The following is an 18,117-nucleotide window of genomic DNA, read 5'->3' as shown; positions in this document are numbered from 1 at the left end:
TAGAGTTGAAGGTCCATTTCTGGGATCTCTGTTCTGTTCCATTGATCTTTGTGTCTGTTTTTGTGCCAATACTATGCTGTCTTGATGATCATAACTTTGTAATATAGCTTGAAGTCAGGTATTGTGATGCCCCCAGTTTTGGTTTTCTTTTTTCATCATTCCCCTGGCGATTCAGGGTCTTTTCTGGTTCCATACAAATTTTACGAGTGTTTGTTCCAGCTCTGTGAAAAATGTCATTGGTATTTTGATAGGGATTGCATTGAAAATGTAGGTTGCTCTGGGCCGCATAGACATTTTAACAGTGTTTATTCTTCCAATCCATGAGCATGGTTTCACTCATATGTGGAACATAAGGAATAGCGTGGAGGACCATAGGGAAAGAGAGGGAAAACTGAATCGGAAGAAATCAGAGAGGGAGACCAACCATGAGAGACTCTGGATTCCGGGAAACAAACTGAGGGTTACAGAAGGGAGGGGGTCGGGGGGATGGGGTAACCAGGTGATGGGTATTAAGGAGGGCACATGTGGTGATAAGCACTGGGTGTTATATGCAGCTAATGAATCGTTGAACACTACATCAAAAACTAATGATGTAGTATATGTTGACTAATTGAAGATAAAAAAAAAGAGTTAAAAGGGGAAATAAAAAAATTATACGCCTTTTAAAAGGTATAATCTGAATTCTGTTTAACACAATTTAAATTAGTTTTAAGCTATGTGAAGTTCATGTCAATTTTTAGGGAGTGATTTCCATTATAGTGTATTTAGAACACCCTCTTGTTGTGTCATCTTAGTTCTATAGGGTCTGTAGAGCAGTGTGGGTTCTTCAAGCCGTGTTATAATAACATATTCATTGTAAATGCTAGGTTTTCTTCCAAATAATGTTTTAGTAAATACGGTTTTGCAAAATTTAATCCCATCTTAAGAAGTTTCCTTGTTCTTCTTCTAAACCCTGTCCCTGCCGTGTGCCCTTTCCCTGGCTGCTCTTCCCCCTTCCCTAGGAGTGTGGAGTCCTCCTCTCTTCCTACTTTCTAGGGTGCCCTTCATCTTGGATATCCCCAGACTCTGTAGTGTTTTATGCTCCCCCATCAGAATCTTACCTTGCCTGAGAACTCCGCTCTCTGCTGATGATAGTGAATGCAGTGAATTAATATTTTATCATGGCTTTCTGCACTTAACACCTTGAAAATTGGTGCCTGTAATAGCTGATTGGGGATATCTTATTTTTAACTTTAAATGTTTCCTGTTCTGCCTCAGACATCCCTGCAAATAGAGCTTGTTATAGTTGTTTCTCCAGAATACGGGCACCAGATTGAGTACAGGGCCTAGAGTTGGCTGATTGTGTGCCTCCAGGTAGAAGGATAGAATAGATGCCTTTACAGAACTCTGAAGTAGAGCCGTGCTTTGTTACTTGCCCATTGAAAGAGTAGCCGTGATGTGTTTCTGGTGGTGGTGCAGAGTGGCTCATGCCCTTGGGCAGTCCTTTATTGCTGGTGCTGAACTTGGCTCAGACTTTGTGAATACGGGTACGCATCATGCGCTTGCCAGCACTGGGAGCCTCTTACTCTGTGAAAGGTAAAGAGGAGACTCAAGAAGGAAGTTTGGGTTGTGACTGATTGGAATGTTCAATGTTTGAAGGATAAAGATTCCGACAAATGCTTCTGTGTAGCTTGAAGGGACTTCCTGCAGGTTGCAAGAAAATAATTTGTTCTGGAAAACTCCTTTGTGATAAAGATGATGGACAATATGGCAGATTGATGTTAGACCACTTACTGCATTTTGAGAATTGTGATTTGTAATGCCTGTCTTATTCTTTCCCTTTCTTTTCTCTCTAAGCCACGATGGCACAGATTCTCCTCCTGATGCTGATGAGGTTGTTGTTGTCCTCAACAACTTCAAGAGCAAAATTATTAAAGTGAAGGTGAGTTTGGTAATACTTAAGGCAGCTACTCTTTACGGTGGGTAAAAATAGCAGTATTCTGGCATTCAGTAGCTCTTATCTAGAAATAGGTGGGTGTGTTAACTGATAATGCTGTCACTGTGGTCATCATTTTACAATATATATGCATATCAAATCATCACATTGTACACCTTCAATTTATATAATGTTGTTTGTCAGTAATTATATCTCAGTAAAGCTGAGGGGAAGAAAAACCAGCTTAAGACTTTAATTCACCTTTGGTATTTTAGTGTTTATTGGAATGCCTTTTTTTTTTTTTTTTTCTCCCTGAGAGAGAGATCATGCAGGGCAGGGTTGGGGGGAGACTAAGGAGGGAGAGAGAAAGAGAAAGAGAGAATCCTAAGCAGGCTCCACACCCAGTGCAGAGACCGATGCAGGGTTCGTTCTTGACCCTGAGATTATGACCTGAGGCAAAATCATGAGTCAGACGTTTAGCCCGCTGAGCCACCCAGGGGCCCGGAATACTTCTTTAAATGTGAGATGTCTTTTGTAAATACACATTTTTGGCTTTTTTCAACTGAGAGATTGCACCTTTTGGGTAATCTCAGTGAGCAAGACAAGTCTCATTTTACATAAAGTGTTTTCACAGATACTGTTTTGCTTACATAGCCATAGTTCACATTATTATTGATGACTCTTCTTAGAAAATTGGGAAGAATGTCAGTGAAAATTTCAACAACAATAATAATTGATAGCCCTATTTCATTTCTTTTCACTTCTCAGAATTTTACGTTCTTAGTGCCTTAAATTAAAAGGTATTATGGAATAAATAATCATTACGCACAGTAAATAACAGAGCAGACCACACATGGTTGAGCAGAAAACTGGTCCCTGTGCTGGTGAGAAGATTCAACTTGTCTTTATCCTAGTAAATCCTAAAAACAGGCTGTGATATGAAGTGACTTCTTCCTGACAGCGCTCATGTGGGTTGCACTCCACCCCGGGAAAACCAGCTGTCAGCTTGGTGGATTAGGTTTCTAGTTTTGTTTAGACTCTGTTTCCTACACAGTTGAATTTGAGGTTCTTTGACCATTTTCAAAGTAAAAATAGTTGTTATCTAATTAAGGGAGGTTGCTGTCTCATCACCTGAAGTTTTAATGTGATATGTTGAAGATCGTGTATTGAACTCGTCTAGACTCTAGGTGGGTTGTTGTACTTGTGGGAGAATTCGTTCCCTATTGTTGACAGCACTCCTCGCATGTGGTTATAGGTTCAGAAGAAAGCAGATATGGTGAATGAAGACTTGCTGAGTGATGGAACTAATGAGAATGAATCTGGATTTTGGGACTCCTTCAAATGGTAAATTGGCATCATTAAAAAAAATAGTATCTCTTATGGAAAAACTGAGATATAAGCACCATCCCTCCTTTCTTTTGAGTATAAGAATCCTATCTGGGCCTTTCAGAGTCTGCACTCTGCCACCAAATCTTGTACTTCTATTTAGTGTAGATGAGTGTTTTCCATTGACTAAGTGAAGGAGGTTAATGTCCCCTTGTGGGGAGGTTACTTCTTGACTCTCATTGGGTTGTGCCTGCCTTTTGGAGAGTTCAGTTTACTTGCCATTGAGCAGATCATATTCTGTGGAATAGCCTGTGTTCAGTCTATTCCAGAAGCTATGTGGTACCCTGCAGGCAGCATCCTTCTCTTTTCCTGTGGTGGCTTGGTTGCCTTGTGCCCTCTCGGTGCCAGTGGATGCTTCACCGGCTCCTCCTGCATCACCCCGTAGGGAAGGAATGGGAATGGGAAACACCATCTCTGTAGCTCTCTCCTTAAAGGGCTGTGTGTCTGTACCAGCATTTCAAGTGTTCTTGTTTTTATCTTAATTATTATAGGGGCTTTACAGGAGGACAGAAGACTGAAGACGTGAAACAAGATAAAGATGACATAATTAATATTTTCTCTGTGGCATCTGGTCATCTCTATGAAAGATTTCTTCGGTTAGTCATGTTGATTATTTCAGTATATACAAATGAGTTTGTCACAGTATTCTTATTTAGAGAGTGAATGTTTTAGGGGATTCTGTCCATTATGCTTCTGTGTATCTGAAGCAGTCTGAGGATTATGAATATATAATTGTATTTGTTTTGATCTGCCAATCTCATAAAGTCTAGCTGTATCATAAATGCATCTGTGTGGATATTACAAGGCTATAAACCTTTAATACCACTGCATGCGCATTATAACTAGTGGTGTTTAATTGGCCACCAAACATTGCTTAAACCAGAAATTAGGAGGTTAACACAGAGAATAGAAGTGGAATAGGGCTATGGACCTGCCTTCCAAGATTCGTAGGAGTTTAGAGCCAGGAGTGATCTTAGTTCTTATAGAAGAACACCTCTGTTTTATAGACAGATTCAGAGGGTGAAGGAACATGCCTGAGGTCACACACCCAGCGCCAAGGAGAAGGCCACAGCCTTGGGCTGGTTGATGCAGTGGTCTCCAGGGGAAGGCTTGGCTGTGAATATTGATCCTTTGCTTGAGAGTGACTTTCCTAATGCCAGGGTTCATTTTACTTTTAATTTTCCATGACAAATCTAGGATGGCAAATAATTAAACGTCATTTTGCTCAGGTTCAGCCTCCCATTTCCAAGAAATAACTGACCTAAAATAGTTAATGTCAAATGTTGGTAATAAATCAATTTAATTAAATTCCTTGACTCAGTTTGTTTTTTTCTGTTTTCAAAGTAGGATATCCTGATGCTGTAGCCATTTCCTATCCCCTGACCTCTCCCTGCTCTCCTCCCTGGCAGGGTCTTCAGTCGAGGCTGTGGGGGGCAGTGTAGCCACACAGAGCTGCTGTGGCCTTACAGGTTTTCTTTTCAGAGTCCTGTAGTATTTAACCACAACCTTCATTATTCATTAGTACCATAATTAAGATAGCAGTTCATGAAGCAGTTCATTTAAAGATGAAACATGATTAAAACATTTGCCTGTATGAGGTGTATTTTTATGAGTGAGAAATACTCTTTCTTTCCCATTCAGTGATAACTTTATATAATAAGTGCAGTTTTCCATTTTCCATTACTAAGGGTCTCTCTTTGCCATCAGTTTGCTCTGCCATGAAGAACATTTAGCAGTCTTATGATTGACTACTTGATTTCATTGAGATTAAAAAGCATTGTAAGATTATTATTGATTATTATTTGCTTTTGTTTGACAGTATAATGATGCTATCAGTACTGAAGAATACCAAGACTCCTGTGAAATTCTGGTTCCTGAAGAATTATTTGTCTCCCACATTTAAGGTTTGTTCCTCAGGAGAAAGGGAAGGATTCTTATTAAGGAGATATGTATGGTATATTATACTTTTTACTGCTTCAGTTTTACTTGTATGATTTAAAAATTTTCCTTTTAATTAGGTTTCCCTTCTTCAGTTGCATATATTTCTTTATTTATTTATTTTAAGTAATCTCTACACCCAGCGGTGGGGCTCAAACTGACTACCCCAAGATCAAGAATCTCATGCTCTTCCAGCTAAGCCACCAGGTGCCCTAGTTGCATATTTCTATGTTCATTCCAGACTGGATTATTTTGGAGGAACAGTCATTATAAAACCAAACACAAAATTATGTACCTGTTTGAAGCTTGGATAACATTGGAGGAAAATCTGTATCTTTTGTTTTGATGAAATAAAATTCTCTTTCTCTGAACATGTGTATTATAGTTTAATTAGAAAGCACAGTGCAAGTTATTCTGTATTCTTTTATGTAGTCACAGGTGAGTCAGGGTCAGATTTCTGTATTAGACCACTGTTATGGTAAATGTGTTGCTTGTGCCATAATCATGATGGCTGACTCACATTATAGAGTCGATTTTCTTCATCAAAGTAAATGGTTGTTTGTTGTTTCCTATGTCCAAAAACAGGAGTTCATACCTTATATGGCAAATGAATACAATTTCCAATATGAGCTTGTCCAGTACAAATGGCCTCGGTGGCTTCATCAACAGACTGAGAAACAGCGCATCATCTGGGGTTACAAGATCCTCTTCTTGGATGTGCTCTTCCCACTAGTTGTTGACAAATTCCTGTTTGTGGATGCTGATCAGGTGAGCTCTTACAAGCCACATTTAAACAGTTCATATTGGGGCACCTGGGTGGCTCAGTCGTTAAGCGTCTGCCTTCGGCTCAGGTCATGATCCCGGGGTCCTGGGTTTAAGCCCTGCATCAGGCTCCCTGCTCAGTGGGAAGCCTGCTTCTCCCTCTCCCGCTCCCCGTGCTTGTGTTCCCTCTCACTGTCTCTCTCTCTATCAGATAAATAAATAAAATCTTAAAAAAAAAAACAGTTTGTATTAAAGGCATTAGACTTCCTTCTCCTTTTTAAATGATTTTGTTTTTCTAGTTACAGAAAAATACATGCTTATGTTACATTTTTTAGAACATATGGAAAGTTACAGCCAGATGTGATCACTTTTAAAATTTGCATTTGATGTATCTCCTTTTCATCTTTTTTTCTATGCCTCTTTTATACAGTTTTGATTACATCACGTATGCAGTTTTGTTTCTTACTTAATTCATGTAACGTACAAACTAGAAACTGGAAGATTGAGGTTTAACGGTACTTGCCATTATCTCCAATTATTTACCCAAAAGCTAGGAGTTATTGACATGGTTAAGAGAGGGGAAGCTCTAGTCGATAGATAGGCCTGGCCTTGATAATTTGAAACTCTTCAGCTATTCTTCCTTCTGTCAAGATTTGACCTAAAAGGAACACACTGTGGTTTTAGACCATACAAACTCAAAAAGTGTGAATATAGTTTTCCTTTACAATCTTACCCCTTACCCTGAGCTGGCTGAAACCTGAGGTAATCACCTGAATAGTAGTGATATGTAATATGTACAAAAGTCATGCCGCCAGAGGCTTCATCTGCCTCTTTGGAATTGCCTGCCTCATCTGGCTCACTATCACAACTGGCTTGACCTAAAGCATGCTTTCTGCATTCTGATATAAGCACACTTACTCTTTGTTGAGTACTTGCTGTGTGTCAGGGATCTTTCCACAGCTGTCCATGTATTGATTCATGTAATCCTGTGAGTTCTCCATTTTACATGTGACTGAGGAAACTCAGTCACAGAGAGGCTAAGTAGTGTAAATTTGTTTTATTTCTACCTTTTTGAATACTTAGAATACTGTGTGTCAAGCATGAGGCAAAGTGTCTTCTTATATGTTTGCGAAGGCAGTCAGCTAATCAGTGTAAGAATCTGGGCTCAGGCCAGGTCTACCACTGGAGCCTGTGCCATTAACCTCAGAGCTGCTCTCTGCAATGTCTCGGTGAGGCACTCTGTATTTTAAGGAAACTGCCGCCTGCTTGGCTGTTTAACAAAGGACTTGTGGTCGTCTACGTGGCTCAGTCGGTTAAGTGTCTGACTCTTGGTTTTTGGCTCAGGTCATGATCTCAGGGTCGTGAGATGGAGCCCTGTGTCAGGCTCTGCACTGGGTGTGAAGCCTATTTAAGATTCTCTGTCTTCCTCTCCCTCTGCGCCTCCCTCCCCCCATCCTTCCTGGCCCTCCCTCTAAAACAAACAAAACAAAGCAAAACAAAACAAATGACTTGTGATCTTCTTTTCTCCAGATTGTACGAACGGATCTGAAAGAGTTACGAGATTTCAATTTGGATGGTGCTCCTTATGGCTATACTCCTTTCTGTGATAGCCGAAAAGAAATGGACGGCTACAGGTTCTGGAAATCAGGGTACTGGGCCAGTCATTTGGCTGGGCGAAAGTATCATATCAGGTATTAAAAGAGGAGTACTCCCAATGCTGTTTGATTTTCTTTTCTTAAAAAATTTATTTTGCATATTTGAAATTGTGAATAGGTAATAAATTAATACAGTTCAAAAATAAAAATTATAAAAAATACGCTGTGAAAAATAATCTTCCCAGTCCTTTCTTCTACCCAGTTCCCATTTCTACAACAGATAACCTCTGTTAATTTACTATATGTCTTTCCAGAGTTTCTTGATTCTTACATTAACAACTGAACTTTTTTTTACACAAAATATACCATCATATTTACAGTTTTGTGCCTTGCTTAATGTAATATCTCTAGTAGATCTTACATCAGTGTGTTGGAGAGAGACTTTCCTTTTTACATCTACGTATTATTCCAGTATATATGTTATTTATGGTATTTTGCTGTGACATATGGCATTGCAGTGAATAATTAAATACCTCATTTAGTATATTTCAAATATATCTGTAGGACAAATTCCTAGAAGTAGAACTCCTAGGTTGGACTGTGTAACATTACATTATCTGCTCTGGGCCGAGTGTGGTTTGGAAGATCTGGAAGGTCTGGGATGTGTAGGTAGCAGCATTTACAGAGATAAATGTTGGGGTTTGGTGATTTCTTTATCATTAGTTAATGTTCTTGGTCCAGAGGATCTGTAACACTGTGGAAAAAATTTAAATTTTAAATTACACAGGTAATTTTTTCCCTGCAGCATTTAAGACATCATCAGGATATCTTTGACTGATGGTTAGCTTTTATTACCTAATCTGCTGACATTTGGTAAAAGTTTTCTTTTGTCAGAGATTTAAGGTAGCTACATAAGGAACGCAATTGAATAAGGAAGAGTGACAAAGTGAGCTTGTAGTGGCAGAATATGGGTTTTGCAGTAATTTCCTGAGCCATCTTTGAAGGAACACATATTGACCCTGAGCTCCACTGCGAGGCCACCCCGTACTTTTTCAAAGAGAGGCCAGGATGTTTACCTGGTGACCATTATTCAGTGAGGTTACTTTTTCTGTCACAATCCGTGGTTATAACAAGTAGTTCTTCTCTATCCAGTGCACTGTATGTCGTGGATCTGAAGAAATTTAGGAAAATAGCTGCTGGTGACAGACTCAGGGGACAGTACCAAGGTTTGAGTCAGGATCCTAACAGCCTTTCAAATCTTGATCAAGTAAGTAGCTTTTTTTTTGGTTAACATTTTCAGTGATAAGTATGCAGTATTGTGTCAGGAATTGAATTATTATTTTCCTCTCAATTCTCTCCTATGTTGGGACAGTATTTTGTTTCTTCATGGAGAGGAATTGTGTGGTGTATGTGTGTGTGTGTGTATGTGTGTGCGCGCACGTGACATTTTTATCCTCAAGAGAAGACATAGTAGTGAAAAATGTTGTAGGCCTGATGTGAGTTTAGAAAGGAGATGGAAGGAGGATGCTGCCTCTTCAAACCATTACCATATCTTGTAGTTTTGCACCCAAGATATCTTGTCTGATAAATTTGTTTTTCTGCCTGCTAGGAGCAATTTGTTTCTCTTTAGGAACTAATTAGTAAAGATTCACAGTAGATAGTCTCACAATTTCCCTTTTTTCTTTTCTTTTCTTTTCTTTTCTTTTCTTTTCTTTTCTTTTCTTTTCTTTTCTTTCTTTCTTCCTTTCTTTCCTTTCTTTTTTCTTTCTTTTCTTTCTTTTCTTTCTTGTCAGAAGAGAGAGAGAGCACAAGCAGGGGAAGTGGCAGGCAGAGGGAGAAGCATGCTCCCCACCAAGGAAGGGGCCTGGTATGGAACTCGATCCTAGGACCTTGTGTTCATGACCTGAGCTGAAGGCAGATGCTTAACTGACTGAGCTACCCAGGCGTCCCTCCCTTTTTTTCTGTCAGAAACCGTGGTGTTTTTGAAGAAGTTTAGCCAAATCAATTTATTAATGCTAAATATTTTTCAGAAGTGAGATTATAGTTTGTTTTACATACCTAGTTTTACATATTTTTTCTTGTCTGCCTTAAACATTTTAAAATCATTATTGTCATATATACCACCCATAAAGGAAAGCATACAAAACAAAAATATACCGATATATACATATTCATATGCATCGATGAATTACCACAAAGCAAATGTGCATATACCACCATCCAGTTCAAGAAATAGATCATTACTAGCATCCCAGCAGCCATCCTTCTTCTCTAACAGAAGTTTCCAGTGTCCTGACCTTGGTGGTAATCATCTCCATGCTTTTCTTTATAGAATTACTACTCTAACATGTATCCTTAAATATTGTAGTTTAGTTTTGCCTGTTTTTTTTCTCCCTACCTCAGTTGTATCTTAAAAGCTGTACTCTTTTGAGTCTAATTTCTTTTGTTTAACGTTATGTTTGCAGTTCATCCATTTCGTTGTGTGTAGTGGTACTATGTTTTGTTTATACTACATTTGGGTTTTCCATTTTTTGTCTTCCATGGATAATGCTGCTGTGATCATTCACAACTGTCTTGATGCACATGTACACATATTTCAGTTGTGTGTACAACTACAGGTGGAATTACCAAGTCATCAGATTGGTATATTTATCTTTATTAGATGATCCTAAACAGTTTTCCAAAGTAGTTCTAATTTATACTCCCACCAGCCATGTAAGAATTCCTGTTGCTCCATGTTTTGACCAGTACTTATTGTCAGTCTGTTAATTTGGTATATGTGAAATATCATCCTATGTGGCTTTCATTTGGAGAGTTTATTACATTTACATTTTATGTAATTATTAGTGAAGTAGGACTTACATCTGTCATTTTAAATCCCTTGTTTCCTCTACTGTATATTTTTGAGTTATTTTCTCAGTGATTGTCCTGGTGATTATCATTAACACTTTAACTTATGACAGTTTAGTTTGGGTTACTAACAACTTAATTTCAGTAGTATACAAAAACTTTGTTCCTATATAGCTGTGTTCTCCTCCTTCCCATGCTTTTATTATCATACAGTTGGTATGATACATTGTATATACATTGTATGATACATTATATGCTCATCAACACAGATTTATAATTACTGCTGTTTGTGATTGTTTTTAAACCATGGGGAAAAGGAGCTCTAAGTAAGAAATACATTGATATTATCTTTTATATTTACCTACATACCTTTACTGGTGCTTTTTATTCCTTCATGTGGATTCGAGTTACTGTCTAGTGTCCTTTCATTTCAGCCAGAGGACTCCCTTTAGTATTTCTGATAAGATGTCTCTAGAGCTACAAACTCTTGGGGAATGTGTAATTTTCTCCTTCTTCTTCCTTCTTTCTTCTTCTTTCTTCTCCTTTCTTCTCCTTTCTTCTTCTTCTTCTTCTTCTTCTTCTTCTTCTTCTTCTTCTTCTTCTTCTTCTTCTTCTTGATGGATGGATAGATGGATGGATGGATGGATAGTTTTTTGCTGGATATAAAATTCTTGCTTTACATTTTTTTTCCAGTCATATTTTTCTTTGAATATATTGTCCCACAGACTGTTAGCGTCTATGTTTTGTGATGAGGAATTAGCTGTTAAATTTGAGAATCCTGTACCTGACAAGTCACTATCTCCAGTCTATTCTTTTGATAGTTTGATTATGATGTAGCTAGGTTGGGTCTCTTTTGAGTTAATCCAACTTGGAGTTCATTGAACTTCTTGAATGTGTAGATTGTTTTTCACATTAAGGAAGTTTTATTTAAGTATTATTTCTGCCTCTTTTTCTCTCCTCTTGGGACTCTCATTGTATGTGTTCATGTATTTGATGGTTTCCCACAGTTCTCTGAGCTCTGTTTATTTTTCTTCATTCTTCTTTCTGCTCCTGGAAAATCTTAAGACTGGATAATCTCAATTGATTTATCTTCAGTTGACTTGATTATTTTTTCTGCTGCTCAAAGCTGTGGTTAAACCTATGTAGTGAATTTTCATTTAAATTATTGCGTTTTTCAACAGTACATTTTGTTTGGTTCTTTTGTATAATTTGTATCTCTTTATTCTCTAATTTTTGAAACATGATTCTCATTCTTTCTTTTGTTCTGTTAGACTTGGTTTCCTTTGTTCCTATTTGAACATATGTAAGATACCTGATATAAAGTCCTCATGTTATAAATCCAGTGTCTGAGCCTCCAAAAGTGTGGAGGCTTCTACTGATTATTTTTTACCCCTGTATATGGGTTTTGTATATATGGTATTTTGCATGTCTCTTCGTTTTTGTTGAAAACTGAAAATTCCAAGTAATATAGTGTGGCAACTCTGGAAATCAGACTTTTCTCCCCTCCCCCGGGTTTATTGTTGCTGCTCATTGCAGTAGTAGTTGTTTTGTTTGTTTTTGGACTTCTAAACCAGTTCAGTGAAGTCTGTATTTTTGGTCTGCCTGATTAGCTTAATGGTCAGCTAAAATTGGACAGAGATTTCCTTGTCTGGACTTGGACCAAGACATTCATTCTTTGTCAGCGGCCTCTGGGTACATGTTGGGACACATCCTCAACAGCCAGCCAGGCAGTTTACAACTCTACCGTCTTTGTTGCATAGAACCTCAGGATCAACCAGAGATGAGAACTTATGGCTTTATTAGGTCTTTCTTGCTTATGCACACACCACTGAGCATGCTCAGAGCCTTATACATGTGCATGGCCTTCTGTTTTCCTGGGAATATATCTTTTCTTTTCAAAGCCTCCTATGGATGTCTCATTCTTTGGTTTCTCCTGTTAAGAATTTTGCTTAGTGGGTTGCCTGGGTGGCTTAGTCGGTTAAGCGTCTGCCTTCAGCTCAGGTCATGATCCCAGGGTCCTGGGATTGAGTCCCGCATTGGGCTCCTTGTTCAGCAGGGAGCCTGCTTCTCCCTCTGCCTGCCGCTTCCCCTGCTTGTGCTCTCATGCTCTCTTACACTCTCTCTCTCTGGCAAATAAATAAAATCTTAAAAAAAAAAAAAAAAAGAATTTTGCTCAGTATATTCTTTGCTCCACTTCAGACAGCCTCAGAAAGCTTAATACAAACCTCAAGTGCTGTTGAGGAGAAGCTTTTTATCATTGGGTTAAGTTCAAGTGAGATTGAAGAGAACCGGGCCTATATAGTAGTCTTCAAATAATGGCTCTGCTTTGGGAATGAAACTTGAAAGACCTCCAGTTTTGTTCTCCTTCCTCCAGTATGGGAGTGTAGGCTGTTATTTTTTGGGGAGCAGGAGAATAGGAATAGGGTAAGTTCAGATGTCTCAAAATTCACTGTTCTATCAACATTCAACCAGTTTTTGTTGGCTTTTAGTTGCTCCTTACGTTGCTGCAAACCTTTGGTTAATTGCCAGAGTTCTGAAAAAAGTTGATTGTATTTTTGTCATGTTTTTGGCTGCTTTTATGGAGAGGTGAACTTTCAGAGCTCCTTACTGTAGTATTTTTGCTGATTTTGCTCCTCATTGTGGTTTTATTTTGCATTTCCATTATTAATATAATGAAGTTGAGTACTGTTTTGTTTGTTTATGGCCATTTATGTATTCTCTTTTGTGACATGCTTATTTAAGTATTTGGGTTGTTTGAAATTTTTCTTGACTTAAGGGTATTCTTTATATATACTGATAGTGTATCCTTATATATGTTGCAAAATTTCCCTTCAACTCTCTTAATGGTATCTTTTGTAGTCAGACTGGTCAGTATTTTTTTCTGTTATGGTTAATCCTTTTTGACCCCTATTAAAGTCACAAAGATACTATTTTAAAATATGAGCTTTATTTTTTTCTTTCACATTCAAATCTATATTCCAGTAGGAGTTTTTGAGATAGAGTTCAACTTCCATTTTTTATGTACATACACAATTATATCAGTTTTTTTTTTAATTAAATGCACTGCTCTATGATACCATCTTTGTCAGAGATGAAGTACCCATGTATGCATGGATCCATTTCTGGGTCTTCTAGTTTTTGATTAGTCCGTTTGTCTATCTTCACACCCATACTGCCAATATCTCAATTACTGTAGTTCTATAATAAGTCGTGATGCCCAGTAAATCAAATCCTCCCACCTCACTCTTCAAGAATGCCTTAGAGTATTCTTTGTCCTTTATTTTCTCATCCACGTTTTAGAATGAGCTTGTCAAGTTCAGGAGGAAAAAAAAAACAATTGCTAGGATTTTATATTTGGATTGTGTTTAATTTCTGTCAGTAATGTAGATTGCTTTCCTCAGAGATCTTGTACATCTTCATTAGAGTTACTTTTAAAAGCTTTTGTTTCTGTTTGTTGCTGGTATCTAGAGCTGCAGTTGATTTTTGTTCATCGTCGTATTCAGCTACCCTGCTAATCTGTATATACTTTTGTCTTTTCTAAATATTTAAGCGTGTATCTACAGATAATGGCAGTTTGTTTAGTTTTTCAATCTTACATTAAAAAAATTTTTTTTTTCTTTCACTATTTACAGGGACTTCCGTAATGTTGAATAGAAATGTTGATAGTGGACATTCTTGACTCAAAATGATGAAAGTTTTCAATATTTCACCACTAAATATGATTGTTATAGATGTTTTGTAGATACCGCTTATTCACATTAAGAAGGTTCCTTTTAGTCCTTGTTTGCTACTTAAAAAAAAAAGATCTCTTGCCTTAAATTTTGTTAATTTTTGACATCTGCTAAAATAATATGATTTTTCTCTTTTATTCTGTAAATATAGTTAATTTTATACCTAAATATAAACTTTGGCTGCGTTCCACACATTTTATATGTAGCATTTTCCTTGTCATTTGGTACAATATATTTCTAGTTTCCAGTGTGATTTCTTCTTTGACTCATGAGTTATGTAGAAGTTATTCCAAATACATAGGAATTTTCTAGTTATATCATTGCTAATTTCTAACTCAGTTACTTTATGGTTTGAGGATTTCTTCTGTATGATTTCAGGCGTATGAAGTTTGTTGACCCAAATGTGATCAGTTTTGGTAAACATTTCATTTGGTTTTGTATCCTGGAGATATTAGATATAGGCCATTAGGTCAGATTATGGGTTTTGTGTGTTTTTTATGTTTGTTTTTCTATTAATTACTGAGGGAATTGTGTTTAAAATATTTTTCTATATTATGGTATCCTCCTCATCTCTGGTTTTGTCAGATTTTGCTTTATGTATTTTTAGACTATATCATTAGGTACCTAAAAACTGAGAAGTCATATATATCTTGCAGTTGAACCTTTAATGATTTTTGGGGGGTCTGGGGTCTTAAAGTGTGCTTCACCTAATATTAGTGCATCTATTCCAGTTTTCCTTTTGGTTATTGTTATGTGGTATATTGTTTTTATCCTTCTATTTTCAGTTTTTCTCTATCCTTATGTTTTAGTTCTATTTCTTATAAATAGCTTATATCTGTTGATTTTTATGTTTGGTATAACAGTCAATTAATTTGAACATTTAGTCCATTTATAGTTAACGTATTCCCCAGTAAGATTGGCTTTTCTAGTATTTCTGCTTATTCCACGTGTTCTATTTCTTTTTTCGCCTTAGTTTATTTCAGATTGATTGAGTTTTTTATAATTCCATTTTCCCTCTGTTAGCTTAAACTATGTATATATACTTTTCTTTCTTTAAGATTTTTTAATTTTTAAGTAATCTCTACACCCAACGTAGGGCTCAAACTCACAACCCCAGGATCAAGAGTTGCATGCTCCATCATTTGAATCAGCCAGATGCCCCTTAAGCTATATACTTTTTTAGAGTTTTTTTTAAATGATTATTCTAAAGATTATAATATGCATTTCTGAATTCCAAAGGCTAATATTAATTGGTATATTTTACCCACCTACCAGACAGTGTAAAACATAGAACCGTGCTTCTCAAATTTTAGCATATATAAAAGATTCACTTGGAGAATTTGTTGAACCATTAATTCGTGGACCCCATCCCCATAGCCTGATACAGTAGGTAGATGGTCTGGTCCAAGCACCTGCATTCCTAGCAAGCTCCTTGCTGCAGTCTGCATACCACAGTTTGAGTAGTACTGGCCCTAGAACTCACTGACTCCATTTATCCTCATCCCAACCTGAATGGCTGTTGCCTTGTATTTGAGATTTCACTATATTTTAAACCCCAGAAATTATTCTCCTACAATACGATCATTATCTGTTTATAAGATTTAGATTTGCTTACATGATTACCCTGCATTCTTCCCTGCATTTCTGGGCTTCCATATAGGATCATTTTCCATCTGCCTAAAGAATATCATTTAATTTTCCTTAGTGTAAGTTTACTAGTAGCAGTTTTTTTTTTATTTTTCTTGTCTGTGTCTTTATTTTACCTGCATTATTAGGTATAATTCATGTAACATAAAATTTACCATTTTAACCATTTTTAAGTATACTGAACAGTGGCATTAAAGTACATTCACGGTGTTGTGCAGCTGCCCATCTCCAGAACTGTTTCATCATCCCAAACTAAAACTCTACCCATTAAACAGTAATTCTCCCTTCTTTTCTCTTCCCAGCCCCTGGCAACCTCTATTCTATTTTCTTTTTTCTTTTTTTAAAGATTTTATTTATTTATGTGACAGAGAGACAGCCAGCGAGAGAGGGAACACAAGGAGGGGGAGTGGGAGAGGAAGAAGCAGGCTCCCAGCAGAGGAGCCTGATGTGGGACTTGATCCTGGAACGCCGGGATCACGCCCTAAGCCGAAGGCAGACGCTTAACGACTGCGCTACCCAGGCGCCCCACTATTCAATTTTCTATCTGTCTAGATACTTTTGGAATCATACAATACTTTTCCTTTTTGTGCCTGGCTTATTTCACTTTGTATAACATTTTCAGGTTTCATCCATGTCATAGCACCTATCAGAATTTCTTTCCTGTTAAGATGGAAGAATATTTCATTGTAAATACACACATACATAAACACACGCACACACACACACACCCACACCCCATATTTTGTGTATCCATTCATCTGTTGATGGACATTTGGCTTATTTCCAGCTTTTGACTATTGTGAATAATGCCTCTTTGAACATTTGTATACAAGTATCTGAGTCCCTGCTTCAATTCTTTTGTGCATATACCCAGAAGTGGAATTTCTGGATCATATTGGTTGTTTGTGTCTTAAGACAGTGGGACATTTTATTGTGTCAAACTCAAAAGGGTTGCTGGGAAAAAAAGCTTCAAAGCATACAGTTCACTCAAAAACATGTGAGCTTCATTAGCTTGGGATCAAGCCCCAGTTGACAAGGTGGATTCAGAGCTTCCTTTATGCAAAATGGTGAAGTATAAAAGCCACACTGTATGCTTAGTTAACTTTGAAGAGGCAGTAGCATTTTTTCCTAGAATTGCCTTCATGGAGGGAAGTCTAGGTGCAGGTTACTTGTGAGTTTTAAGCTAAAGTTTTTCAAGTGCTTATCATAGGTAGATGTTTTGAGTCTTCTAAATTTTGTGGTTTTAAAAAACATGACAAATAAATATTTTAGCTTCTCTAAGGTTTTTAGTAGACCCTTTCAATTCTAAAAATTTGTGATTGGTATGTGATATGTAATGAGCAGCTGTCATCACTAATGTGCTATGCAGTCATTTACATTTCCCCCAGAACTTTAGATTGTTGTGTTTTATTTTCTTTTTACCAAACAGGATTTGCCCAATAACATGATCCATCAGGTGCCAATTAAATCACTCCCTCAAGAATGGCTTTGGTGTGAAACGTGGTGTGATGATGCCTCTAAGAAAAGGGCAAAAACAATAGATTTGGTAAGCTGTCTGTGGTTCTTTTCTGCATCTTAGTCCAGTGTGATTTACAACTAGATCATTATTAACACACACAGTCTTAGTCTTCTCTGTAGTTGTGCAGGTTGGGGACTATAGCACGTCTTGCAACATCCATAGATCTCTGCTGCTTGCAGCAGGCAGCTAAGTCCTCTAGTGTCTGATGGGGCTGTTTCAACTACTTAAAATCAGTGAAGTTACTGCTTGTCTTATGGGATTATCTCTGTGCCTTGCGATTTTACCACAGGAATTTTCTTTTCCTGCTTTCCTGTCACTCCCCACAACTTTGTAGAAGCTTTATGTGACCCAGTACCACATTGCTTCTGCTCATCTGTCATTTGGTTCCTCACTGTTGTTCTTTTTGTTCAGTTGGGATTTATAACCCAAGAACAGACACACCTTTGAATTCCGTATAGTGTGCCCTGTCTTCAGCTTGGTTCAGTATGCGATTTGGGTTTTTACAGTGTAATAATCCAATGACCAAAGAGCCCAAGCTGGAAGCAGCTGTTCGAATTGTCCCAGAGTGGCAGGACTACGACCAGGAGATCAAGCAGCTACAGACCCGCTTCCAGAGGGAGAAGGAGATGGGAATGCTGGACAAGAAGACAACACAAGAGTCACGCTGGGAAGGTAGGTCCAACCTTTGGTCTTAGAGAAGTACTTATTCGAGTGTCTGATTTGTATTTATTGCAAAAACAATAGAATAATGAATAAAAGGAATCTCAGCCCTTC

At 37.6% G+C, this 18,117-nt stretch overlaps 1 protein-coding gene across 3 annotated transcripts in view; it reads left to right on the top strand.

Moving 5' to 3' along the window:
• Nucleotides 1-18,117, top strand: part of UGGT1 (UDP-glucose glycoprotein glucosyltransferase 1) — a 130,771-nt gene that overhangs the window by 106,593 nt on the left and 6,061 nt on the right. For all 3 annotated transcript variants that reach the window (XM_045777738.2, XM_045777737.2, XM_045777736.2), the window contains 9 exons: nt 1,837-1,921; nt 3,171-3,259; nt 3,793-3,897; nt 5,121-5,205; nt 5,825-6,007; nt 7,532-7,692; nt 8,749-8,863; nt 17,254-17,370; nt 17,850-18,015. In XM_045777738.2, coding sequence (XP_045633694.1) covers nt 1,837-1,921; nt 3,171-3,259; nt 3,793-3,897; nt 5,121-5,205; nt 5,825-6,007; nt 7,532-7,692; nt 8,749-8,863; nt 17,254-17,370; nt 17,850-18,015 — 1,106 coding nt within the window. The remainder of the gene's footprint in view (nt 1-1,836; nt 1,922-3,170; nt 3,260-3,792; nt 3,898-5,120; nt 5,206-5,824; nt 6,008-7,531; nt 7,693-8,748; nt 8,864-17,253; nt 17,371-17,849; nt 18,016-18,117) is intronic.

Source organism: Ursus americanus, chromosome 1 (genome assembly GCF_024610735.1).
Source record: "Ursus americanus isolate L20-20 chromosome 1, mUrsAme1.1.p, whole genome shotgun sequence".
Taxonomy (NCBI): Eukaryota; Metazoa; Chordata; class Mammalia; order Carnivora; family Ursidae; genus Ursus; species Ursus americanus.
The sequence above is the reverse complement of the archived record's forward strand: the minus strand, read 5'-3'. Positions and strand labels throughout refer to the sequence as shown.